Below are 27,205 nucleotides of genomic sequence, written 5' to 3'. Positions count from 1 at the left end.
ATTATTATTATTACTTTTTGCCATATCTATCAATTTCTATTTTTAAAAATTATTCTACATGTATGTTGTTTTTCTTTAATTTTTAATTCATTTTTCTGTTATGTAGAAATAGAGGACCCCTTCAAAACCCTAATTTGTTTGTTTTATTCATCACTCTCCTCCTTACTCTTTTCTTCTCATTTCCAATTTTTCTGAGAAGGTTAGGGTTTAAGATATTTGCGATGGCTACGACGGCGGCAGCGGGAACCAGCACGGCGGCGGCGGCAACCGAGAAGAAGAAGCCGGTGTTTGTGAAAGTGGACAGCCTAAAACCTGGGACACATGGTCATAACTTGACGGTTAAGGTTGTTGATGCGAAAACGGTGAAAGCTACCGGCGGCGGCAGCCGTGGCGGCAGAGCATCGGGGTCGCTAAACCCTAGGGCTCCACCGCGAATCTCTGAGTGCCTCGTTGGTGATGATACTGGATCCATCCTCTTCACCGCACGTAATGAGCAGGGTATATATATCTGCATTTCTGAATTTTGTTTAGCTTTATAGTTCTCTTATCTATTACGAGATATTAATTGGGTTTAATTGAGAAAGTGGAAGGGGAAATGAAGGAAAATGATTGATTTTTTTTAGTTTTCCTTTTTGTGTTGTTTTAGTTTTGATAGTTTAACCTTTGACAATCCAGTTTAGAGATAGATTATTGAGTATTGGAATGAGACGAGCCGAAATTGAGTGCGATAGATTTAGAGGATTCGTAGAGACAACTCTCATGAGTTTGACGGAGACATAATTGTTATTATCATTGTAGTGATTACTGGTAGACCCAGGAATTGTAAGTGATGGGTGCTTAACTACCTTTAAGTCAATTTTTTAACCAGCGCACCCATTGTCGTATCCTGAGATTGGGTGCTTAGTCTCTCTATTTTTTTTAACCAAGTTTGCAATGTAAATATATTTGTTTGGGTCAACAATAATGGGTGCTTGAGCACCCAGTAGCTTCGATGTAGGTCATCAATGGTTGTGATGGAAGTCGTAGACACTCGAAGGAATAGTTGAGGTGCGCACAAGCTGGCTCAGAAACTATAGTTATAAAAAATAACATTACCTTATAGAGCTCATAATGAGAGACATGTAGTTGCATTTGTTAAGATAACCTGGAAATCTATTTTAACCAAAAAAAAAAAAGGAAACCCAGATATTGGACATTTGTGTTAATTTAGGTTGAAGAATTGAAGAATTTTGAGAAATATGAATTTGTAGTTTTTGTTTTCATTTTTGATAGTGGTGTTAACTGTTACGAGTTTTGACACGTTTGAGGGTTCCGTTTTTCTTTTAGCAAGTTCCACTCATCTAAAGAGTTTTACATTTTTATATTCTGCTGAAGAAAGATTATATTTGTTTTTCTATGTAGTTTTTATGCGAATTCTAATAGGAGTACTTTGCATATTAATGTGAATTCCGGGGTTTAATTGTTCTGTGTTCAAGTGATAGTATCGAATGCTACCCTTCTCAAAGGTTTAAATCATATTGCACCTCAGATTAACTTGTTCACCTTATCTTGTTAGGAAATTATAAGGTTGAAAAACTTATACCAACTATGATCTGGATAATGATTCCACGCTAATTATTGACACCTCTCTGTCCTCATATTCCATTCCATCTAGTGTAATACTTTCACTTTGTGGAGAAATGGTGATTTGGTGGCTCTATGTATTCAGGTTGCTGGCAAATTCTTTAGAACAGTTGTATTGTGATTTTGTGCAGAAAAGTCAATAAAATGATTCTTAATATGCAATCAGAGAAAAAGGGATGCTATTGGTGTTGTGATTGGATAAATCTGTTCTTTTATACAGTTGTATTGTGATTTTGTGCCCAATGACAAAATGACTCTTGATTAGCAATCACAGAAAGGGGATGCTATTGAATGTTTTCTGTTGTGATATTTACACCTACTCTTTTATGCAGTTGATTTATTGAAGGCAGGGGCTACTGTGATTCTGCGGAATGCAAAGATTGACATGTTCAAGGGTTCCATGCGACTTGCAGTAGACAAATGGGGTCGTGTTGAGGTTACTGAACCAGCTGATTTTGCTGTTAACGAGCAAAACAACCTTTCTTTGGTTGAGTATGAATTGGTGAATGTGGAAGAGTAGAGGAACTAATTAGAAGCGGTAGTTTTAAGTCGTCTCAGAGTCCAATTCTTGTTTTAATTGTTAATTATTGAATTCCTTGAATTGTATGGAATTTTATGTGCAAGAATGCCAGCATTTCGGCTGTTATAGTTTGTTTCCATCAATCCCATACCATGGTAAATTGGTTTCTTTGCTTTGATTTTTTGACTTCCATAGATGTGGATTTTTATTCTTATTTTTCTCAGTTGGTGCTGGTGTACGACGTAATCTTGACATAAAATCTACGGAAAAGGTCCAAATATGCCATTATACTATACGAAATTGAGCACATTTGTCCTTCGTTAATACTTTAGCTCAAATATGCCCTTGCCGTCACATAGTTGGCCCATATACTCTTTTTGAAACGGAATCCACCCAAACTAATTAGCTCTTTCGTTAATTGTATTAAAGTGTATTACAAACACTATTTCTTTTTTATTAGTACTTTTTTTCTTTACCTTTCTCTTTTCTTTCTTCTTTTTTCTTTTCTTCTCTTTTTTCTTTTCTTCCCTTTTTCTTTCTCCCTTATCTGATTTCTTCCATTAATGATGTCTTGTCCATTTTCATCACCAATTTCATTTGACAAAACTCATGAATTCCAATTATTAAGAAAATTCTCCCATAAAAATATTTTTATAGATCATATGTTTGTCAATTTCTTAATTTTTACTGAACATATATTTAGTTCTAAAAAATTTAACAAAGTAAGATTGAAATAATATTTATATAACAAAAAATTCGAAAATCCAACAAAACCGAACAATCCAAACCGATATAATTGGTTTGGTTTGGTTTTGATAATTGGAACTTGATTACCTTAAGGAAGAATTTTCTTAGTAATTGGAATTCATGAGTTTTGTCAAGTGAAATTGGTGACGAAAATGGAGAAGACATCAGTAATGGAGGAAACGGATAAGAGAGAAAGAAAAAGGAAAAAAAGAGAGGGAAAAAAAAAAGAAGAAAGAAAAGAGAAAGGTAAAGAAAAAAAGTACTAATAAAAAGGAAATAGTGTTTGTAATACACTTTAATACAATTAAAGAAAGAGCTAATTAGTTTGGGTGAATTCCGTTTCGAAAAGGGCATATATGGGCCAACTGTGTAACTCTAAGGGCATATATGGACCAACTATGTGACGGTAAGGGCATATTTGAGCTAAAGTATTAATGAAGGACAAATATGCTCAATTTCGTATAGTACAAAGACATATTTGGAACTTTGCCCTAAAATCTATTTCAGCACCACATCTGACTATCCTCTGTTATATGTATGCATTTTAACCTTTTTTGGTGTATATACATGTACATACATAATTCAAAATATACCAATTGGTTCAATTTTACCTGCAAAACTTGCCCTGATTTTGTTCTTTTTAGTACTAGAGTGATGCTAAGGGATTAATTTCCCAAGCTTTATCGCATGTTTGTCGCTTTATGGCGCACGACTGGTGTCAGCTTAAGAAGTTCAATTAATTTCAATGTATTAAAGCCTATTTAAATCCATCCTCATTTTCCACGTCTGGTGACAAGTTTGGACTTGCATTCACGAGCTGAATCCTAAATCGTGTTGTAATAATCGTAATAGAAGTGTGAAGTGTGTTTTTATTGACAAGTAGGTTATAAATTCAAGAAAATCGGTACCATTTGTGACACAGGTAGTTATTGGTAGGGAAAGCTCAGGTATCCTAGTGTAGCAAAAACATGATATATAAAGTTATATGATTCCAAAATCTACAAAGTTATCACTACCAACTCAAGTGAGCTCCAAGAAGATTATATTTTTCTGCAAGTGTTACAAAAGGTTAAGATCCAGCTCCTCAATGTTTGGAAATGCAGAATACCCAGAAGCTCCCCCAAAAGAATCATCACACATCGTCATTTTGAGCTGATTGAATAAAAGATAAATTTGTAAGCAGCAGTTCTAGCAAGTTTAAGTCCACAAAGACATTTTATGTTAACAAAACTAAGTACTCTTATTTAACAGCTACTACTATTTCTAAGCCTCAATTCCAAGCAAGTACTTACTCTTTTCTAATTAATATAATGAAAAATACTCTGAGGTTACATTCACATATAGGAGCTGGATCTCCTACAAGCATATTGTAAAAAGTAAAAACTAGGAGTAATTCAATATTCATTAGCAAAATCTACAGGCGGTCCAATCATTATATACTCCCAGAACAATCAAACTTTATTACAAAGCTTGAAAAAGTAATCAAAAGGAATTTTATGTATTAAAGTTGCGTGCTCTAAATTTGTAAGCTTCCGAACATAAGGAAATCCTTTGCAGTCCTCTATGATTGACCTTCATCTAGTTTTACCAATGCCTACAATATGAAGAATGAGGCATGCAGCACTTAATTGAAGCGAGGAAACGGGAACAGCTAAATAGGCGATGGCTACTCTTGAAATGTATGAGAGGAACAGCAATGACGTTAATACTAATTGATTTTGCTTTCTTGTTATTTTCTTAGACTATTCACACTTGATTTTATTGAACTGTTTCTGGGAAATTCAGTTTCTATCTGGGGACTTTTCCACTGCAGGGTAAAGGAGGTTTTGAGCTAAGTTACTCGGACTCTTCACTTTCAGTGCCGCATCCGTGTCGACACGACGTGGGTGTGGGATCCGTGTCGGATCTGGTCAACCGATTTTGGGTACTTTGACCAAAATCAACGGAGAAATTTGGGACAGATACTATGATTTTTGAAAACAAATCAAAAGCTAGGATGATATGGAAGAAAATGGAATACTTTGTATATATAAATTTCTATGTCAGTCCTTTTCCTTTTTATCTCCTAAAATTCTACTCTTGTTCAATATTTTCTCCTTCTCGGAATACCTTGTAAGTTTTTCACATGTCTCATAATTTAGACATATTTTTATAACTCTATTTTTAAATAATTGAATTATTTTTAGCCGAATCCCCGCACCCGTATCCGTACTTGGATCCGTACCCCCAAATCTTTAAATTTAGATCATGAAGAATCTGACCTCTAGATATGCGCCCGTATCGGACACCCGCACCCGAGTCCGAGCAACTTAGGTTTTGAGCATGCTGACTAGCCAAACTCAAGTCCAATTTTATGATCAAGTAAGACTTTAGCCAATCTCAAATTCATAACCACGAAATCTTTGTTTGAAGCCTAAGGATGCAATTAGAGTACAGCTATATGCTGATGATCTCCATGACACCACAGGTATGTTCAAGAAATTCAAGAGGAAAACTTAATTGACTTACCAAAATCGTAAAACAAGGAAAAGGACATCAAAGGAGGGCCCTATAGGTGTTGCTAGATACCTAAATCAAGAATCAAACCCATTGGTTAGACATCCTATAATTGCTAGATGTATGGAACGAAATCGAAGACGAGATAAAGAGAGAAAGAAAACTACATTAACAATGATATGACGAAAATTTGCTCTAGTGAATATTTCTATGTCCGTCATGTAGCTGTACTCAACCAAAACATGGATTAGCCGTCAAACATATTAAATTACAATTTATGCAGCACAAATTGCAAAACTTAAAATGAAAAGAAATCACGAATTGGATAGTCAACTTTATTTAGACCAATTAAATCAATAAGGTTAAGGTAGCAATAGCCATGTAATTGTTGATAACAGAATCCAGCCCAACGTATGTAGAAGTAAACAAATGTATTAGGAAATAGTCAAATAGAGTGAAGATACCTTCTGATAGCCAACCGTAACTGCGCATGGAGACAGTCAGCATGGAAGTCATCAAGGCCGAAGCAGTGGCTGTGTGGTATGGTTGCAGTGACTCCACACAAGCGCTCATCTCAGCCGGACACCTTCATATGTATAATATTTCTCAGTCACATTGACACATCTATGTGCATATAACACTAGCTATCCAGAGGCGGATCCAACATATAAGCAGTAGATACATGTGCCGCCACTATCTCGAACTCAAACTATGGTTTAACTTATACACATTGACAATGTAAGTAATTCTCATGTTTAACAGCTCATGTTTTAGACATAGATTTGTTTTTTTAAAATTTTCTGCTGATTGTAAATGAGTTTTAGTTTGCATAGCAAGCTGAGATAGCTTAGCTATGGCTTTGTAATCACTTCATTGGTTATTAATACAAGACTGTTAGTTACAAACGAAAAATGTAAATAATTACACCATCAGTAATTTAGCAAGTTATCAATCCATATTATATGCAGTTACCATGACCTGATTGTGTAAATAACTTTTACAAATTTACTATATGAAGACTTCCTTTGTTACAATTTATATGGCACTCTTTCTAATTTGAGATGTTAAAATATAATACACAGATCAAAATAAATATTTTAAAATCTACGTCTAGCCAATTATCATCATACAAATTGAAACAAAAGGAATAAAAGTAAAAACTCAATAGAAAATTCAAAGAAAGTGGTGCACTCATTGCTTTAAATCCTAGATTCACCTACGCGGCTATCAATATATTTTTTTTTTCTATAGATGCGCAGATGTTACCTGAAGATACGATTGGAGAGAGCACATCTAGAAGCTGCGCGAAAAGATGAAGGAGCAGTTTTCGATTCGGATGCTATTTTGGAAGCGGCGTTGCGGACAGATGGTGACCGGAAAACGGACCTGGCGGCGGCCGATGCGGCGGCGGTGGCCATCCGCTTACATAGAACTGCTTGGAAATGTATGGAGGAAATGGAGAAGTGTGATGAAATCAGAGGGTTTTAGGCATGGAAAACCCTTTTGACTCTCTACTAGTTCAAATTGAGCAATTATGAATTTTGTTAAATATTTTTGTCTAATTTTATCCGGCGTTAGAAAAAAGTTTTATGGTTGCCCTTATCTTTTTAGGGAGCTTTAATCTAAAGATAATTTTAAATTATAGTCAAAAATTGAAGAAACCCTTGATCTTTTATTTTCGAAAACTTTATACAAATGTAGTGGGCGTTTGGACATAAGAATTGTAAAATTTCAAAATAGGGGGAAAACACTTTAAGTGAAAATGTTATTTGAAATTTAGAGTTGTGTTTGGACATGAATATAATTTGTGGTTGTTTTTAAAGTTTTGTGAGTGATTTGAATGAAAATTTTGAAAAACAGCATTTTTGGAGTTTTTTAAATTTTTAAAAATTTCCAAAATGCATCTTCAAGCGAAAATTATAAATTTTATGAACAAACGTTGATTTCGAAAAAAAATAAAGTTTTTTTGAAAAAAAGAGATTTTTTTTTATATCCAAACGGGTTGTAGTCTATCTATTATGCAAGAGTTCCGTTAATGATAAAGGGCGACAAAATTGAAACAATTTGAGAAAATAATTGTTTTCGCTTTAGTGTTTCGTGGTTTCATAATTCGTGCATCAAATTAAATGATTATTTTGTTCCAAATAGAATGTCTTATAGTGCTTATTAGAATTTAATTGAACTCTTCAGTGGTGTTGCATTTTGTTAACGTGGAATATTTTAACGACTCCAATCTTAAACTAAAAAGTAATGCTGCTTATCGGGCGGATTGGGCGGTTAATTACTCTTAACGATTTGGTTTAACGGTTATCGACTTTTAAATGTATTAATACGCTAGCCACCCGATAAGATATCAGGCGGATTGGTATCGGTTTAGCTCTTATCGGGCGGTTTATCGGCCTAATTCAATCGATATTGCATGCATTAATTGTTTGTTGATCGCCTAACATACAAATTCAGAATAGAAAATTACACATTGAGTCGAGACATACATGTCTGTTAACGCCTACATAAGAATGATGTAGTGTGTCATGTGGTGTAGAGTGAAAAAAGCATAACACATTATAGTCTACATTACATCCCAAAACAGACTATGATATGATGTAATTAAGGAAAAAGTAGTTCTAATGGATATGCCATTGTAACTCTTGCTAGCTATAACATGGATCATACAAGGATATCAAATTTCATTGAAATAACTATGTGATTGCATGGGTTTAGATGCAAAGGAATAATTTCAGTAGTTTAGCTCATTAAATATAATGGTATCTAAGCTTTTATTAATTTATTCATAGCACAAACGAAGCAAAATTACAATAAATGTGCGGTCCTTCCCTTTGTTTCTTGTCCATTTCTCTTAGAAATGTAACAATATATTAATAATTAACACAAAGACTGTGCTGGAGCCATACTTATAATTTTAAAAAGCAAAAATATGAGCTTGCTCTTCATACTAAGGCACTAAGATGGAGTGATGGAAGCCTGGAAGTCGACGGGATAGAGTACTGCGGGTGGCTGCTGGAGTGCTGGTTGAATTTCTACTGAAGCTGGTTGAATTATGGTCGAATAAAGAGAACCATAATTCTGCCGATGGCTGTTGGTTGAAGTTTAGGTATTAGGGTTCTGATTATTTAGGAATTAGGCGTTAGAATTTAGAGATAGAGTATTAGAAGAAGTGGAAGGGTTATATATATATATATATATATTCTTAACGGATTAACGAATTATCCGTTAAGAAAATTGAATAATCCGCCCCCAAACCGATAAGCCGTTAATAAAAAAAATTCAATCCGTTCCTCATCCGTTAAACTGTTAACCCGATACCAATAAGCCATTAAACTTCGGTTTCGGTTCGGTTTTCGGTTTTGGTTCGGTTTTGAACACCCCTACTAAAAAGTAAAGACTTTCTTGATAAAATTATATCCTATGACCAATTACAATTTATAATTGGCAAAATACCTTAAAACCCCCATCCTAAACTTGGCAAGATATTGGTTACATCCTTGAACTATCTATAGTCTTAATTATCTCCCCCCCCCCCTCTATACTTGGTTATTCAGTATTTGTTACCCCCTTAGACGATCTCATCCCAAGGAAGTGGCATGGACTTGCTTGCCACATGGATTTTTCTGTTTATGTGGTATTTTTTGAAAAATAAAATATATTTTTACCTTTTTAATAAGTATGTTACTTTTTTAGATAATTTTTTTCGAATAAAATTTATAATTAAACTTGGATAGAACTACATTACTTAGGCTAAAAACTTTTATTTGGCTAAATTCTATTTTTGAATTTGACCTGAAAATAAAGATTTATACCATTGAAATAATAGTCAAGGCATCTAAAAAGTTATAAAAAATACATATTTTGAAATTAATTATTTTGGATATAATTTTTTATATAGCTCTAAATTATGGTGCTCTAAAAATATATTTTTTTACAGATTTTATCTGAAAAAATAAAAATACACAGTTGAAATAAATAGTCATTGCATCAAAAGAAGAAATAAAAAAGAGTGTACAATTGCAAGTTCATTATTTTGGCTATACTTTTTTTATTTGGTAAAAAATAATGGAGCTATGGCCAATTTTTTTAATTGGTTTGACTCAAAAATAAAACATACAATTAAAATAAATAGACATTATATATAAAGAAAAAGACAGAAAATATTCACAACTGGTACTCCATTATTTTTGCTAAAAAAAAACTTATTTGACTAAAATGATGGAGTTTCTATCAAATATTTTACAAATTCGGCCAAAAACAAAAAAGAAATATGCAGTTGGAACAAATAGACATTATATCTTATAAGAAATTAAAAATAATAAAAGTTAGAGTAAAATCCACATTGTATGTTAAGATGAAGCAAAAAGAAATACATAGTTGCAACAAATAAATCATTATATATGACTATATGAAAATTAAAAGTTAAAAAATAACCTATTTGGAAGCTGATTTTTCAATTTGTTTCTTCACTCCCATGCGCGTAAAAGAGAGCGCACCCACACTCTTTGTCACATCTGGGGATAATGGCTCTCAAAAGACCAAGTTGAGGGGTAATTAAGACCATGGATAGTTTAGGGCTATAACTAATAATCCTTGCCAACTGCCAAGTTTTGGTTTTTTTTTTTAGGTATTCTGCCTTTACAATTTGAATAGGAAAAATGTCATTAACTTTCATGTTTCTTTAATACCGATATCCTGTATAACGGACACATAACTAAAATGATATTTGTAATACACCATAAACCCAATGTTCCAAATAACAACGCCCCCTCCCCCCCCCCCCCTTTTTTTATTTTTTCCAGTTGCTCCAAACAATGCAGTATAATACAAAGTTCGCAATCAACAATGCCAGGGAAATAATTAACCCTATAATTTCCAAACTGATAAGAAAGTCCGACTAAAAAGATAAAGAGTAACTCTTTGGTTTAAGAAAGGAAACTTCAACTCCATAAATCAAAAGCTGTAAGAATACTATCCAAAACGAAAGGCAGCACGCAAGGCTAAGCTCCAATGAAATAAGAGAAGGTATGTGCTAAAGAAAATCATATCGAAAGCAAAGTATAGGATCTCCACTTCAATTTCAGTGACCAGTGGCTGTTAAAAACAATGGGGCAAGAGGGCAGGATATAACAGGTACAAATATGCTAGTTAAAAACATTTTCTTGCACTAGCTAAGCTCCTTCGTATAGTAAGATTTGGCCAATTTTATACCTCTAAAAGCTCACGACTATCCGAGAGGAGTCATTTTGCTTTCCTTTTAGACTATAAAGGGAGAACAAATTAGAATCTTGCAACAATCCAGTACTCAATTCTCTTCTTTCGTACATTTCTTTGTAAAGGTAGATCTTGTAGGCCTCATTTGCTACGACAATCTCAGCACATGGACTAATCTTGAAGCAAGCAGCCTGAGCTAAATAAATGGGTCTTTGTCATCGTCCCCAGACATTCATCTCATGAACAAGTATCCTGGCCCAATTAAATCTTCTAGTGAACCCATTTTGTATCATGACTAGTTGTCATCCCTATACTCGGGATTCTCTTTCAAGATGACAAAGCCTTCAAGAATGGGCGAGATTGGAATGTACCTGCATTAACAAGAAATGTGAGTAGATGGGACTAGTTATAATGACGGGAAAAGTGTGTTTGGGGTCCCTCAGTTATTCAGGTTCCAATTTTGGGACTCATGATATTTGATTGAGCATAATACCATGTCTATGCCAAGTGGAGCTTGTATTAGTACTTTTAAAGCAAGCAATACGGGTTTAGAAATTGCCACTGAATATATAAGGAAAAATAGTATACTGAGCCACTAAAAATAGCATATCACAGTTACATGTTCATGGGATAAAAATTGATCAGATTGGCGTGACTCTAGTGGTAAGACTAGTAGTGTCTAGTTTGGTAAGATCAAATGTTCATAGCCAGAAATTAAGGTAAAAAAGAAAATTGTCAAATAATTAAGAGACAAAGGTGCACTTTTCCCTTGTAGAAATTACCCTAAAAATAGTGAAGAAATGGACCAATAACCATGCAATATAAATAGCAAGTTCAAGGGGGAAGGACAATACTTTTCTGTAGCAAGCTCGGCTCGATCCCCAGCAGCAAGGAGAACTGGGGTTGAGTGTGTCTGGAAACCCGTAATCGTCTTCGGTCGACCAGCCTGACCGATAACATCAACAGCTTGACCAACTCGGACAGGCACTGACAAGGGTTTTAAATTCTCATCCACAGTCATCAGCATCCTTGGCTGCAAAGAAGAAGCAAGCATATGAATGACTAAAAAGAAAACAGAAGGGCGGCCGCAGGAGGGGGGCGCTAAAACACAGAGAAGAGAAACCAACCAACAGTCACCAAAAGGGACAAAAGTAGAGGGAGGGAAAGGCTAGTTCAAGAGATAGCAAACCTGCATCGCCAGTGTCAGAAAATAAAGCACATAGTGGTATTTCCCCAAAATAATGGCCTTCATATCAAGACATACGTGCAGCAGAGTTACGAGTCCAGCCAGTGCAGTCCTGGAACAGTTCAAAATTTAAGAGGCAACAACAGATTGAGGGTTTGAAGGATCAAAAAGGCTAGCTCATGAAGCACCGGTTCATTTATACATGTCAATTTTGAATCTTTGATAGGAGGTTTAAGACAACAAATCTGCCAAACAATTCAAAAGAAACAAGGATATAACAGATCCTTTAACGGCAGTCCTCTGTTTATCTGCAATTATTCACTTGATCCTCTTTCAAAAAACCCTTATTAACTAGGTAAAAGACATGTTTCAACTTAAAAATGAAAAATATCAGTTAGTAAAATGAGCCTCTAAGGGACTTGCACAAGAAAATGCTTTTTGTGAGACAAAATAGTTTATAGAAGAGAAAACTTACGGAGATAACAAAAATCGTTCAGAATGATATGGTGAAAGAGTTATCAAGCCCTTCCCCAAATGGACAAGACCTTGGGCGATCCGAACCTGCAGAAGAAGCAAATGCCAATGATTAGAGTAAGTGGGATAGTAAACACAAGATATGGACTAGTCACCAGAGAATAACTGATAATTATTTATTTCTTACACAGAAAAGAAGGTTGGCTTCTTTGTAATAGTAACTGGACAAGTTACGCAGCATGCCAGCTATTCGAGCATTGTTTGTTCCGGCACCTATCAATCCCAGTGAAATGATAGCAGCCTGTAGAATTTAGAGAAGTTTTCAGATTTAAAAATCTAATAGCTGCACAAATAACTACACTCATCCAAAATTACCATTGCTACTTCAGTGTCTGAATCATGACTAAGCCTGCTCAGTGTGTCCATGACATTGACCTGTCCAAGTCAGCATAATATGTTACCAAGAGATACAAGCAGAAGAAAAGGAAAAACAAGCCTGCCACGACTAGTCAATAAAAGAGGTAAAACCAGAAAATTAACACAACCAAAGGAAGTAAAAGAAAAAGTATGGAAATAGAAATCAATGGTATGGATACTTTTGAGAAACATACCTTTGGATTTGATATGCAGAGGAGGGCAAGAGCCAATGGAACTGCTCTTCTAATATTTTGCTCTCCATACTGCAAAAGATGTTCTAGGGAGCGTATTGTCATTTCAAGCCCCAATTCTTCAGACATGGCTACCATTGCAATACCAAGGACAGCTGGTCCCTGATAGGTTTCACCCTTTTCAAGATGTTGAGCACATTGACCAAGAAAGTGTTGGACCTAGAATAAAATAACAGTCAGCAATTGCAATTATCCTAACCAGATATCAGTTGGAAGTGAAAGGAGAAGAAACTTGTATTACCTTGAGTACGTTGCCTGTCCCAGCATAGGCACAAGAAAGCAGGGTCATATTACAATGCTTTCTGATCTTCTCATGGAAAGTTTTCGAAACTTCAGCTGTAGCTTCGACACTTTCCTATAGGACATGATAGAGGGATACCAAATCAAAATAAGAAGTTCTACAATCCAACAGAGTTGAATGAATATTGATGAATCTGAATATCTAGGCTATAGTGATACAAAATGCTAGTCTGCACAGATTTTCTTCAATCTCTACAGAAACCAAGGCCTGTAACTTTTTTCAGGTACCTGCTTCCCAAGGTATAAAAGACCAAGACCCAGAGGCAAGAGACGGGCAAGGGGCTCTGCCAATTCTGACTCGCTTCGCTCCATCAATGCAAATATTATTGCCTGGGCAATCTCTTCATTACATGAACCCACGTACACCAAGCCCAATGATATTGCAGCGAATGCAATGACATCAAGGGTCGCCTTATTATCTCCAAGTATGGGAGTCAATATACTTCTGATCTGAAAAACAGCAAGTACCCAATTGTAATATTCCTGTATATCCAAACCGATCTTCTAGAGTTCCAAAAACAAGGTAGAACTTTGTAAGCTAATGGATGGACTAAAGGACAGAGCTGAAAGTCTATTCTTCTCTACCCAAATCCAAAAAGAAAGACATAGGAACTTTACCTGCTCATTCTGAGCACCTGCATAAGCAAGACCCAGGCCCATTATAGCACCTATTCTAATTGAAGGATCATCTTTGTCTACATATTCAGCAAGAAGTGCCAATGCCTGCACAAAGAATAGAGTGAAATCTCAGGATATGAAAATTTGTAGCGAGAATTAGTACAAACATCAGAGGAAGCTTACTGGATCACAATCATTCTTGATGCCACAGTTTACAATTCCAACTCCTAATAATGCACCAGCAATGACATGGGTATCAGTACTATGGAAATACTTATCAAGTTGTGCAAGCCCAGAATCAACATCCCAAAGCAGGATCATTCCCTAGATATGGGAAAGAACAATTAATAGCTGCTGATAGGTAATCAACAAGGAGAATCGAATGAATTAGTAAAACTATATACCAGACTTGCTGCAGCACTAGCCTTGCCATGTTCTTTATTTTTGAAAAGCCAGCTTGTGGAGGAACCACCACTTGTGGCCTCTGATGGTACCGTCATCAACTTATCCTGCAGCAAAAACAAAATTAGAGTTATTTACAGTAGACAGATACATAACAAGCTGTACAAATACAAACATACATCTATGTCTATATTGTATATGAAAAATACAACCTGACTCATTTTACCTGACCAAAACCAGCATTGACAAATGCATTGACAAATGTAGCAGCCAAATTTTGTCTAGCTGAATCGACACTTGCTCCCGCACTAGCTCGGCCATCAAGCAAATGTGGCTAACAAATCGAAACAAGAAGTGATTTAGTGGAAATTTACACAAAAGCTTTTCCTTTGTGATAATAACTAATAAACATAAAGATAAATTTCTTCGGATGAAGTATCTTCATAAACGACCGAGTTGGTTAAGTGGTTGTCCTTTATCCCTCTTTGAAAGGGGCAAAAGAAAACTGAGGCAAACTACTCCCAAATTACTTAGAATATGAGAAAGGATGGGAAAAAGAGATGAAATAAACGAAAAAGAAAGAAATGAGCATATTGATCGATAATTAATACTCCCTCCATTTCAATTTAAATGCGGTAGTTTGACTCGGCATGGAGCTTAAGGAGGGGTTAAAAGCTTTGTGGGGCCATGATATTTGTGTAGCTATAAAAGCTTCTCATTAGGGGCAAAATGGATCAAATGAAAAGTTTAAAGTTAAATTGTTTCCAAATATAGAAATGTGTCATTCTTTTTGGGACGGACTAATAAGGAAAATACCTAATCAAAATTGAAACGGAGGGAGTAACTAAACTGAAACTGGATGCTGGAAAAACAATGCAAGAATGACATGAGATACTATCCTTGAAGGACAAAAAAGCAGGAGACGGGGCCAGTAACATATACCTCTAGCACAATGTCAGGTCAATAACTTCAAATACGGGATATCGAACAGATGCAACAGTATATGCAAATCAAGCATGGTAAGAACTAAGAAGGAAGTTTATTTAGAAGTGTTAACCTTGTATATGTCATCCGGGGTTTTGGGTTCCATGACCTCAATATCACGAGCAAGTGCAAGATAGCCTTCACTTAATTTCGTATTGTTAATAATTTCCTGCAATCCTTCTCTCTCTTCATCACCCCCACACATCTCTTCATCAAGGTCAAACGTTTGACCCTGCGATTCAAAATCGTCAAATTAGCATCTTGGATCTATGACTAACATAAAACTATGTCGACAAGCCATAAAGCCGCCTGTAAATAACTCAACATTTTTTTTGTTTTGTCTGCTCTACAGACCCGAGAAGCCATATACCTGGCAAGGAATACAAGGCACAAGAGAGATTACAGGGAAATAAAAGAAATAATGGAGTGATAGTTCACTTTATCATTCTATCATTCTCTGATAAGTAGCGCATTGATTATTTCACCAACAATATCTCATAGAACAGTAGAGGAAAAGCACTCCTATAAGACCTCAGAGATCAAAATCTGAATTAGAGGTATTCTTCACCCCCTAACCAAAAAGAAGAAACAGGAAGAAAAATCGAATTGTTCTACTTGCTGGTATTTTCTGATAAATCAAAATAGCAGACACAATGGATAACTTACATGGCGAGCAAGGATGTAACAGAACTGCTTCTTCAGTAGAAGATCATCACATGACGTAAAAACTTGCTTTATAGACTACAAGGAAAGATGCAAACCAAAACAATTACAAGTACTCAGATTTGAAATTTTACAATCAAAAGATCAACTAGTGTCTGACAGAAACACTTCAAATTAGCTAGTAATAGCAAGCAGTGCAGACCTGCATGTTGTCTAGGGCTAATGCAGTCACAAGTGCTAGAGGATACTCCTCAAATTTCATGTATATAGTGTATGCAATATCAAGAACCAACATGTCATCAGGTCCAGGAAGGTATCTGTAAGACAGGAAAAGACATGAGTGCTGAAGCAGAGGTCGTAGACAGAGAAAATCAGATGGAAGAAAGATTGAGACAGACAGACAAAGACAAAAGAAAGAGTCATTCCAGCATTTTACAAGGCACAAGCACTTTAGCTAGCCTTGGGGGAAAAGGAGTTTGAAACTCTCAGTAGCTCAAGCAAGACTTGGAAACAGCATACACTATTAATCAGACAGCACAAAGTATTAATTCAAATTTTCACATCCACAGCACTATCTATAATTAGAAGATTGGCTTTTAAGGGGTAAGAGGAAAGGGTATCTCATGTCTATTCAGAGGATATGCCTTTAAAAGAAAAATTCAAACACAGCCAACCAACTATAATTAATAGATATCATGCACTAATTCCTGAATGAACTCACTTCCAATTGCAAGGTTTTTGGAAACTCTGTAGACTCTCATGGATCGGCTATTTTTTAGAAAAGAGCTAGTCTCCTATGGTACACGAGCAAGAGAACAACCTTACATAGAAAATCAAAAAAGCTCTTGCCTGGGAATTTCTTAATTTTTCAAGTTTACATCTACGAATCTGCTACCTCAAAAATGCAACAACGGATAAGATCACATATATGCATGTTCAAGATGCTTACAAGGAGTATATAAACCTCTTTGGGATTACATTAGCTTAGTGATAAATGAATAATGCTTGAGAAGCAAAATATCAGAATTTGTGATTTAACCTGTTAGTCATAGCTCATGAGCTGAAGTCAACATCAAAGATTCTGGTTTCAAAAGAAACCACAGATAAGGCAGAGGAATAAAAGAAGAGAGAAGCATATAGACTGGCCGTACAAAATTTCATCCAGAACAAATTCCGAACAAGAAAAATCCAAGGGATACAGACATTCAAAAGGGAATAACCGCAACCATGCCCAGATACGACTTACTTTGCAAAACTGGTGAGGTAGGCACATGTCCTTTTACAATTGCTGCTATCCACATGCTCCACCAAGAGATCAAGGTCTTCAACCTAAAATTATGCAAAGATATTTCTTACTGATGTGCATACTATAAAATGATGCATAGTATACCGGTAAGAAACAGTACCTCGATTAATAGATCGACAGCATCAGGTTCGGCATTATGCTGCATTGAAAAATAAAATATCAATGGAAACATTCAGACAGAAGAAAAAGGGTAGATAAATACAGAGATCTATGCATCTGCATAGGAGCACGGTGTATAGTAGCAACCTCCTACACTCTATCCTTTAACTTGTCACAAATGACAACATAAAATCATAGATGAATAATGATACCTTCATGTTGAAAGAAACAATTTGTTGCACAAGCTCCATAAGATCGTCAATTGGGGCCTCTTCACTCTGAAATAATACATATAGAGAGCATGAATATATGGAAGCTAATGACAACTGATTTACGTCAGAATCATAGCATGATTTAAAAGTAAAAATACATGTCTCAAGGCAGGAACTCTTTTTTCTTTAACCAAAATTCCAAAAAAAAAAAAGGATTAGGCCAAAGGCACAATGTTAAAGAAATACCTACCTCAACGGAAATCTATATATAAACATGTGCAGATAATGAAAACAAGGATCTGTGAAAGCATTGGATGCAAAAGTAAATACTCGTTGTATACAGGCTCGTTAGTTGCCCTTCTTTTAATGAAATTTCTTAATTTATCCAAAAAAAATAGTAAATATAATACTCCCTTTGTTTCATTCTATATAATGGTGTTTGATTGGCACGGACTTAAGATTCAATTTGACTCATACTTCATCCAAAATAAGATGTTAATTCGGCTCATATAACATATTAGTGATGATGGAGAGAGCAAAGTCAAATCAAAGTTAAAGTGTGAATAGTTTAATGAATTTAAATTCTTGAAAGTTGTGAACTAAATTGGTGTCAAACATTTTGAAACATCCCAAAATGGAAAGAGTGTTAAATAAATTGGATGAGATAGAGTGGCAAGTAGTGGTGATCCAGAAAATAAAAAATATTAGATTGGAGACAAGAAATTCCTCATTAAACAGCACTACTGCATGAACAATGGAATTCCTCATTAAACAGCACTACCGCATGAACAATGGACAGCTACATTCTGCTCACACTTTACAAGAACCTCAAAATGAATAAATACCAACCTGCCGTTTTGCATACTCTTGTCCAATTTCTCCAGCCAAGTTCCTGTCACAAAAAGTTAGCATTAACCAGCAATATCCAAATACAAATACAGGAGGAAATTGATTTTTTTTTTTGCCAGTTTTTAGGTGAAAATGAACAAGGCAGAAATCAGATATGATAACACGTAGTCTCATACGCATCAAGTAATATCTAAAACAACTAATATTTTATCATTGCAATTAAATACCATCAAAAAGCCATTTTCATGCACATCAGATACTAATTACATCTGCATTACAGTCTGCAGCAGCATTGGTATAATTTACTACATATTTTAGCATAGCTGAAGTACAAGGAAACATATTCTTACCTAACATATTCATGTCCCCAGGAACCAATGTCACCTTCAGACCCCAACAGTCTATACTTCAAGCTCTCCTGTAAGAACCAAAGAAAATTAACAATACCCATTATAGCTCATGAAGATGCTTAAGCTCGTATCAACAGAATAAACAGCATACCAAAGAATAAATAGAACATACCCTTTCTCCTTCAGCAGACATTGTCAAAGCCAGAACAGATAGTATATCTGCCAGAAGTTTCTGCATGCAGTGAAGTTAAAACATGTGAATTGGTATATTCAAATTTCATCAAAGAAGTGCCGTGGAGAAGTCAATACCTTCAAATCAGAATCCGGCATATTCTCATAAAATCCCTTTAGTGTTCCATAATGGGGACGCAAGAACTTTAGTGGTTTTGGGACCGATGTCATGGAGCTTGTAGCAGTGCGAATTTCCTGCCTGCAACAAAGAAAAAATGAGTAAGCAAAAAGATAACATCCTAGTTTTCTCCTATAACTGTAAACATCATCAACAACTTCTGGATATTGAAAATCTTAAATTGTCATGCCATTCCTCTTATAGCATTTTACACAACTTAACTGACCTTCTATTATTGAAATACCATGATGACTAAGCATTATGATTTTCAAAAAATAAATAATGATACACTATACTGACTATGCATTAATTTTTTTGTTTAATAGATAGATTGACTATACATTATTTTGTGAATATATTGACTATATATATCATAAAAGTCTATCTTCTTAGTCTCCATCTCAATTTCAACTGTGTGATATAAGGAAAGAAAACAATATTTTCCAAAATGCGACACCCAAATATGCACAAGTGATAACTATGTCTCAGAGGCTGAATTTAGGACCGGCAATCGTTCAGATACGCAGTTGACCATTGGCTGCAAGTTCTAATCCGTTAATGTTTTTAATGCTAGTAAAATGGATAAATATTCAAGTATCCACTCGACCCGCCCAATTAAAAATGGGTTGGATAATTGATTTAAACCAGGTCAAATATGGATCATCTGAAAAAAATGGATATTTGACGGGTAAAAAATGGGTTTCAGAATCCCCCAACCAGTCAAACTCGTCAAAGACTAGAAAGTTCTTCACTGCCTCTGCTGCCGTTTTATGGCCCAAGAAAGGCTTTGTTAAGTTGTTGCCGATCAAATGTCGAAGTTTCTGACATCCTTTGCTACACTTCAGTAACTTTTTTTCTTTTTTCTTTTTTCGTTTTTAAGGAGGTAGTTTATTACTTTCTAAGCAAAAACCACGAGCACTTGAAGGCGTGAGAAGACATGACAATTCCCCCTGAAAAAATAATTTAGCCCAATGCGTCTGCGACATTTGTGCTTTTGAAGGACTTTGAGTTCCATTTAAAAATCTTTTTTCAGTCATAAAATATGCCTAATTTTCTTATAAAAGTACAGATCAAAATAAGGTTTTTTGCTGCTTAGGTGATTGAGCTCCTTGAAGAAATTTGATGGTACTTCCTTCTAACTTAACTTTAAAGAATTGAAGATTAAATTTAGTCAGACTGAACTTCTTTCTATCAGTATTGCCCTTAGTGTATACAGTTTCTCTTGAATGGATTAGCAGTTTTTTCTATATGTTGGAACTGGACTATGTTTGCTACTTTGCTGAAACTGGTGTTGGATAATACGGATACCCGTATAACGTATTATCTGTCACTAAACTTATTTTATCTGTGTGACGGGGGGATCGGACAATTTACCCGTTTTTGTCTAACCCATTTTCAACCTGCCGATATCCGATATGACCCGTCCATTTACTAGCTATAAATGTTTTATACGGACTGTCAAAGAAAAGTTGCAGCTCTTGTATTTATGATCATGTACTAATGACGCACTTGTTCTAATTGTAGGTGTACTTGGTACATATCCTAGAGATTCATAAGAAAAAAGAACAAGGGACCATCCACCTGCTACTAAGTACTACCGCTCTAGCAAACAAAGCTCTCGTGATTATGATTGTGTACTGATGGCATACATGTTCTAATTGTAGGTGTACTTGGCGCATTTCATTGGGGATTCCTAAACAACAAGACTGGGGGGCCCTCTTCACCGGCTATTACCATTCTTGCAAAGAAAGTACATTAAAGAACTAAATGGAAGTCTTAACAGTCAGTTCCCTCATTCATGCAAGATGGTTGCTGTCCCAAGAGTTCCTTCAAATACAATTAAGATCTTTAAAACTTCTAACATAACTGAAATCCACAATAATCCTGAGATTCTATGCTACAAAATAGCTTCATAAACACATCTCTTAAGCCAATAAACTCTTAACTATATTACATCAGTTCATTAGAAGTGAACCAAAGATGCAGGCCACTATCTTGCTACCATTATCAAAAAAATATTGCAGGTCGCTATCAACTTTTTTGATGAAGTAAGAGAGATATCATTGATAGGCATCAAGTAGATACAGAATAATTACAAAAGCAAAAGTAGTGTTAGCTCCAGTACAATGGTTGCTAAGCTAAGTTTAACTATTCATTCAAGTACAATGGTTGCAGGTTGCTATCAACTATGCATTCAAGTGTAATGAATGAAATTTTAATAATATACAAAGGGAAGAAAAACCTCATGCTCTCCAGGGCAACCTTCTGAAGTCCAGGATCTGCATCCTGAACTCTCTCCACATATAGTTCCAATTGCTGCTTCAAAGCCAAATCCTCCTCCGACTAAACCCAATAACGTAAAACAATAAATAAGAAACAAAGATACATAAGCTAAAAGTGATGACAAAGAGCCAGCTATGTAAGATATTGGAGTTTGTTTAAACCAATGTTGCTTGACCCGCATTCTATTAAATTAACATGACTATCTTAAAGTAAGAAAATATCACTCCATCCGTCCCAAAAGCATCTGGGATTTAGAGTCTATTTGTCTCAAACATTGTTCCTTATAGGTGATACCAACTAGAAGACTAATGCTCATTAGAAGATTCATTAGTATATTAGAGATATAACGACTAAAATATATTATACAACCCCAAGAAATATATACTCCTTCAAGTACAGAGTATTGAATTTTTTTATAGACCCAAACAGAACAATTATGATATTGAAAATTCATACAGCCAATCCCAACTAGCTTGGGATTGAGGCGTTGTTGTTGTCAGTGGTGAATGTAGCTCTTGAGCTACGAGTCCAATGAAACCCAGTATTTTTCACAAAAGAACATATATATATATATGAAACCCCACAAAACTTTCAACAAATATTAGATTCTCAACCAATAATTCAAAGATATTGTGAGTTAAATCCTAAGAACTTTTCTTAAACCTCGATTATTCCATTAGGTACCTACTACATTCCACCAGCACAAGTACTGAGTAACTCTGTCACCAAAGATCAGGCACAAGGGAAGTTTAAAGGTAGAACCCATAAAGTTCACATGCTGAATCTGCCTCAGGTTGTTGTTGTTGTTGTATTGTTCCTCAATTTTTTCAAAAATTTATATAACTAAAACTACATACAGGATTCTAACATCGCCATTTTTATAATTAAACTGTTTAGACAATGTTTGGAAAAAAATATCAAACTGCGGACTCATCAAATAGTTTGCAAAATAAGACATGAAAAATAACGCATTTATAAAAAGCAACTTGAAAATTTTTTTATCCTTTTTTTCCTATTTCCTTTTTCTCTTCTTGAAATAGCTGAATGAGTAATGACTTTTCAAAATTGTATAGAAATAATAATGTAATAATTATTATTATCGGATTAATTTCATTGATACTTACTAGATCTTCGTCTTTCTTGTCATCCTTCTTCTTTGGATCCTTGGAGGGAACCTTCACCGTCGCCTCTTCTCCGGTAGGTTTCCCGGCGCCGGCGCTAGTACCGGTACTGTTCGGATCCGGAGTTTTCGACATTTTGCTAAAACCCTAGCAAGGAAATTGATCGAGAAGAACACTGGATTACACAAAGATATGAGTAGCTAGCTGTTCAAGTACTAAAAATGAGAACAAACAGGAAAAATCTTACGTTTAAGCCCTAAATATGGAAAAACCAAAGCTTCTTTCTTTTTTAAGTGCTAAAGCTTTTCGTTTTCAGCAAACAAAGGTTTTTTTTATTTAATTCTCTGGGTTTTAATAAATGAACTTTAATAAAAATTCCGAGAAAAAAATAAACTAAAATAAGTTAGCTTTTCTTCGTCGATAATACAGAATAACCCTCAACTTATCCCGAATTATCAAATTGCACACTAAACTTTGCAAGGACTATACTAGTTTTTTACACTTCTAGCCGCTTGAGATGAAAAGAAGAATACGAAACTAGAGTTTGGACATATATTTGGTTGAAATTTGTAAAAAAAAAAAAAAAAAAAAATTGTGTTAAAAAATAATTTTTGAAAATAGAAGTTGTGTTTGGATATGTATTTTATTTGAAAAAATTTCATCCAAAAACTGTCTTATACCGATTTTGGAAATTTAAAAAAAAAATCTAAAACTGATATTGTTCCATGAACAAACAGTGTTTTGAAAAAAAAATGAAAAAATATACTCAAAATCTATGGCCAATCGTCTGATCTCCATTTTGGCAAAAAATTGCTTAATGTGCCATTGTTTTTGAATGGCCATCTCGTTGGAGATTTCAAGAAGTTGTATGTGGTAAAAAAAAAAAAGGTGATAAAAAGTAAATGGTGGAATATATGTGTCAAATGAGTGTATTACACCACTTTATATAAAACTTGGTTATCTAGTAGATATAAGGGGTATTTCTTCAATTTTTAAATAATTTAAAAGAGTAAATCGACTCCCGCAAAGTTTAACATGCAGTTGACAATATAAGAGTAGAGGCAAAGCAATAATTTAAAAGTTTATGGGTTTTGAATTTGTTACTGAACCAATAGTTCATCTCATCAATAGGTTCACAATTAAATATTTATGCATATTTAATGAATTTCCTAATACAAATATAATGTTTAAGCAAAAGTTATTGGGTTCGATTGAACTCGCACTAAAAACTAGCTCGACCTCTATTTAAGAGTGTATTTTTAGGTATTATCTCTTCCTTCAATTTTGAAAAAAGCTTTTCTTATGTACGTTCGATAGCAGTGTAAATATGCATACATATATAGCCCTAATTAAACATGGTAAAGTACATGTCTATGTACCTAGTTCTGACTAGGGTATGCATAAAATTTGAAAAGCGTAATTTCGAACCAAATCGAATTAATTTGATATTTCAGTATCAGTTTATTCGGTATATCGATATTTTTCAATATTTTGGTATTTCGTATTTTGTGAGCTGAAGCCGGTAGCTCATCAGTTGTTGTTGTTGTTGTTGCTCGTTAGTTGTTGCAATTGACGAGTTAGAAAACTAGAGTGACTGCTGCTCCTCAGCAACTTGTTGCTGCAATTGGCAAGTGTTGGTGCTCGTTCTTCAAATTATTTTTGGTCGAGCATGAATGTATGTTACTCGTCAATGAGTACAGTATGGTTTCCTTTTAAAAGATACGATTCGTTAACGCATCAAACCTAAAACGTACCGAATCAAAATAAGAAATATGGAATCGTATCGAACTGCTTTGATACGGTATTTAGAATACACAATTGTTAAATCAAATACCGAAATATCAAATCAAAGTTCTTAAATACCGAACCGAAGTACCGAATGTCCGCCCCTAGTTCGAAGTCCTAACACTAAGTTTGACTATATGTATCTGTTTACATATAAAAATAGGGGAGTACATGGGTCGGGTTGATTCGGATTTTCTAATTATCAAACCAAACCAATTGTATTGGGTTATTAAATCTAAATACCAAACCAAATCAATAAAGTTCGGGTTTTTTAATCTCGATTTTTCTCAGATTTTCGGTTTTTTTTTTACAATCTTCATAGTACAAAACATAAAATTTGTGCTCCAAATATTTCTATTAAGATAGAACTATACGAGGTGTTTTTCAATAAAATAATATAAATATGAGATGAGCCATAGCATTGTACTAAAATATTCAACAATAAAGGTAATAAAATCGCATAAAATAAATATTATTAATAAGTTATAATGAAAATAAATATAATTTAAAATTATGACTAATAAGTACTATTATTTACATGACTAACCACTAAAAGAAAATTAAGTTATATATTTTATCTAAATCGTGAAAAAACTAAAAAATAGATATCCAACACCATTTTCATTCATAGTACAATTGAATTGAATGTCTTTTATTAGTATTAGTATTGATTTGATATTTGTTTAGGATTTATTTGAGTTACTAACATTTATGGACTATAAAACTTATTGGAGCATCCAAAAATTATAAGCCCAAGTTTGAAATAATACGTTAAAAGATAAAACTTTGAAAAAACTTAAGAAATATTTATAAACTACACTATCATAAATTTGTTTATGTATTAAATATATTTAAAACTTTTATACATATAATGTCGTGTTGGTTTGGTTTCGGTTTGACTTTTTTTAGTTAAAACCAAACCAAGACAAATATGGTTGGAGTTTTTTTCCAACACCAAACCAAATCAAACCAAACCATAGTCGGGTTTTTTTTCCGGTTTGACTCGAATTATCAGGTTGGTACGGTTTGTCGGTTACATTTGTACACCCCTATATAAAACTGTCAAAACGGGTTGGACCAGTTTTTGAAAGGTTTTCAAAATGTCGATCCACTTCAGCCTTAAATGGGCTATAAGTAGGGGTGGCAAACTTGCGGGTCGGATCGAGCCGGATATGGGATGGGTCAAAAGCGGTTAGTGAAAAAACAAATAAATTATCTGACCCCATCATATTTAATACGAATAAAAAATGGATTAACCGGCGGATAATATGAGTCCATGACTTCTTGAAGATGATCACTTTTGGGAGAATTACTAGTCTCCCAAACTTGAGGAACCCCGAGTTTGAGACTTTACAAATATAAAAGTTAAACCCATTAGCTATCCATTGTTTGTCCATTTTCTAAATGGATAATATGGTTCTTATCCATATGGGAACTTTACATAACTGTCACAGTTTAAAAGAAGTACAATAAATTCTTAGCATGAAACCCAATATTACCGTTGTGGCAGGAAAATATTTATATTTGTAGCACACAATTCCATTAAAAATAGAAATATTAATTATTAATCCCTAAACACAAGCAATTTGAATGGAAAGTCAATAATTCTTTGTAAAAAAATCATACTTTTTTTCTCTCTTTATCAATTAGCTTTCATTCTTTTTCTTCATCTTCTTGATTTTTTGTCCTGCCGAAACCAATATATTTTCTAAATTTGTTCCATTTATTTTCTTTTTAATTATATTTCTTAAGTTTTTCTCTTCTTATTTCTTCCTTTCTTAACATAAAGATCTTACTTCGATAATAATATATGTTAATATATACAAAACGTATATATAGAAAATATGCATTGAATTAACACATATAAAATATACAAAAAAATATACATAAAAAATACATCTTCAATTGAGATGACACTTAGATATGTGAAATATACATTAAAATATATATCTTAAATTTAATTAAGATGGCATATAAATATACATAAAAAATACATCTTGAATTAAAATGGCACTTGACACATAAAATATATTCGAAATATACATCAAAAATACATCTTAAAATAAAGACGACACTTCATAAATAAATATACAAAAATTATATACATAAAAACAAATTTTGAATTAAAGTGATACTTGATATACAAAGTATAAAAAATGTATAAATCAATTCATCTTGAATTTAGGTGGCATTCACATATGTATCCGATTTTCAAAAATAGAGTGAAGACGATGAATGTTAGAAAGAAAAAATGGAGATGGACAAAAAAAGTACTTCATGTGGTTAGTGAGTCAGTTAACTTATTAAATATTGAGCTTAATTTTTATAATATGCTAATAATAAAAAAAAGTGCTCTTTATGGAATAAATAACAAATGATGCTATTTTTTAAATAATAATTAAAAAAGGATCAAGCGTGTAAAAAACTCTATTCATATTTGATCCATTTTAAAATTTTTTATTATCCAACCCATTTCTTAGTGGATAATATGTATGGTTAATTTCTTTTTTAACCATTTTGCCACCGGCTAAAAGACAGGACAATCGAGCTAACCCTTTTGTTTTTTGGTTAAAAAGGTTTTATATAAGCTTTAAAAAGCCAAATATTACACAGTACAAAACCAAACATGGAAAATGATGAAATCATTTCTCCAAATTCTCAAGTTGAGAGCTAAGTCCTTTAAACACTCCTAATTAAGTTCTTTGATGTTGAGATTTTTTGAAAATCCGCCGATGGAAGTCGAAAATAATTGACGACCTTTTTTCATAACTACCATTGAAAAGAATAAATAAATTCAAATATTTTATTTAGCTTTGTAAAGTTTTAACATTTTCATCCCAAAAAATTGTTTTTTTTTTGTTTAAAATCGTAAACGATCAACTGTAAAATTAGCTTATACATATATTTAATTTAAGAGATGACAACATAATCCGTTGATTCAGAGTAAAAT

General features: G+C 34.0%; 3 protein-coding genes and 1 long non-coding RNA gene across 5 annotated transcripts; 1 reads left to right on the top strand and 3 right to left on the bottom strand.

Moving 5' to 3' along the window:
• Nucleotides 1-96: 96 nt before the first annotated feature.
• On the top strand, nt 97-2,321 carry LOC104095227 (uncharacterized protein At4g28440-like). The gene is made up of 2 exons (XM_009601308.4): nt 97-498; nt 1,956-2,321. Exons 1-2 carry the CDS (start codon nt 222-224, stop codon nt 2,141-2,143), a joined length of 465 nt encoding a protein of 154 aa, XP_009599603.1. The 5' UTR covers nt 97-221; the 3' UTR covers nt 2,144-2,321.
• LOC138896765 (uncharacterized) lies at nt 2,166-3,559 on the bottom strand. The gene is made up of 2 exons (XR_011410192.1): nt 3,376-3,559; nt 2,166-2,390 (listed from the first exon to the last, which is right to left on the bottom strand). It is a non-coding gene; the product is annotated as an uncharacterized lncRNA (long non-coding RNA).
• A 182-nt stretch (nt 3,560-3,741) lies between these two features.
• On the bottom strand, nt 3,742-6,929 carry LOC104095228 (protein NUCLEAR FUSION DEFECTIVE 6, mitochondrial). Of its 2 annotated transcripts, none has more exons than XM_009601309.4 (3): nt 6,653-6,924; nt 5,851-5,972; nt 3,742-4,042 (listed from the first exon to the last, which is right to left on the bottom strand). In XM_009601309.4, exons 1-3 carry the CDS (start codon nt 6,802-6,804, stop codon nt 4,023-4,025), a joined length of 294 nt encoding a protein of 97 aa, XP_009599604.1. In that variant the 5' UTR covers nt 6,805-6,924; the 3' UTR covers nt 3,742-4,022. The 2 variants fall into 2 exon arrangements, with proteins under 2 accessions (XP_009599604.1, XP_009599605.1); XM_009601310.4 differs by lacking the exon at nt 3,742-4,042 and adding an exon at nt 4,165-4,484 and having other exon boundaries at nt 6,653-6,929.
• Nucleotides 6,930-10,420: 3,491 nt separating this feature from the next.
• LOC104095229 (26S proteasome non-ATPase regulatory subunit 2 homolog A-like) lies at nt 10,421-22,833 on the bottom strand. Its single transcript, XM_009601312.4, has 26 exons — nt 22,718-22,833; nt 22,474-22,617; nt 21,309-21,409; nt 19,027-19,147; nt 18,890-18,949; nt 18,718-18,785; nt 18,368-18,410; nt 17,519-17,584; nt 17,308-17,346; nt 17,148-17,230; nt 16,104-16,218; nt 15,905-15,979; nt 15,312-15,470; nt 14,481-14,588; nt 14,257-14,361; nt 14,036-14,176; nt 13,853-13,957; nt 13,463-13,684; nt 13,176-13,289; nt 12,878-13,093; nt 12,642-12,701; nt 12,454-12,567; nt 12,268-12,353; nt 11,796-11,904; nt 11,461-11,639; nt 10,421-10,977 (listed from the first exon to the last, which is right to left on the bottom strand). Exons 2-26 carry the CDS (start codon nt 22,603-22,605, stop codon nt 10,902-10,904), a joined length of 2,697 nt encoding a protein of 898 aa, XP_009599607.1. The 5' UTR covers nt 22,606-22,617; nt 22,718-22,833; the 3' UTR covers nt 10,421-10,901.
• Nucleotides 22,834-27,205: the final 4,372 nt, after the last annotated feature.

The sequence above is a fragment of the Nicotiana tomentosiformis genome, chromosome 8, assembly GCF_000390325.3.
Source record: "Nicotiana tomentosiformis chromosome 8, ASM39032v3, whole genome shotgun sequence".
NCBI lineage: Eukaryota > Viridiplantae > Streptophyta > Magnoliopsida > Solanales > Solanaceae > Nicotiana > Nicotiana tomentosiformis.
The sequence above is the reverse complement of the archived record's forward strand: the minus strand, read 5'-3'. Positions and strand labels throughout refer to the sequence as shown.

Coding starts and splice junctions, on each gene's coding strand:
- LOC104095227 (XM_009601308.4), top strand. CDS start 222: ATGGCTACGACGGCGGCAGCGGGAACCAGCACGGCGGCGGCGGCAACC. Junction 499..1,955: donor CACCGCACGTAATGAGCAGG/GTATATATATCT, acceptor TCTTTTATGCAG/TTGATTTATTGAAGGCAGGG.
- LOC104095228 (XM_009601310.4), bottom strand. CDS start 6,804: ATGGCCACCGCCGCCGCATCGGCCGCCGCCAGGTCCGTTTTCCGGTCA. Junction 5,973..6,652: donor CTCTCCAATCGTATCTTCAG/GTAACATCTGCG, acceptor ATACATATGAAG/GTGTCCGGCTGAGATGAGCG. Junction 4,485..5,850: donor TTACGGTTGGCTATCAGAAG/GTATCTTCACTC, acceptor TTCATATTGTAG/GCATTGGTAAAACTAGATGA.
- LOC104095229 (XM_009601312.4), bottom strand. CDS start 22,605: ATGTCGAAAACTCCGGATCCGAACAGTACCGGTACTAGCGCCGGCGCC. Junction 12,354..12,453: donor AAGCCAACCTTCTTTTCTGT/GTAAGAAATAAA, acceptor CTTCTTCTGCAG/GTTCGGATCGCCCAAGGTCT. Junction 10,978..11,460: donor GCCGAGCTTGCTACAGAAAA/GTATTGTCCTTC, acceptor TTGTTAATGCAG/GTACATTCCAATCTCGCCCA.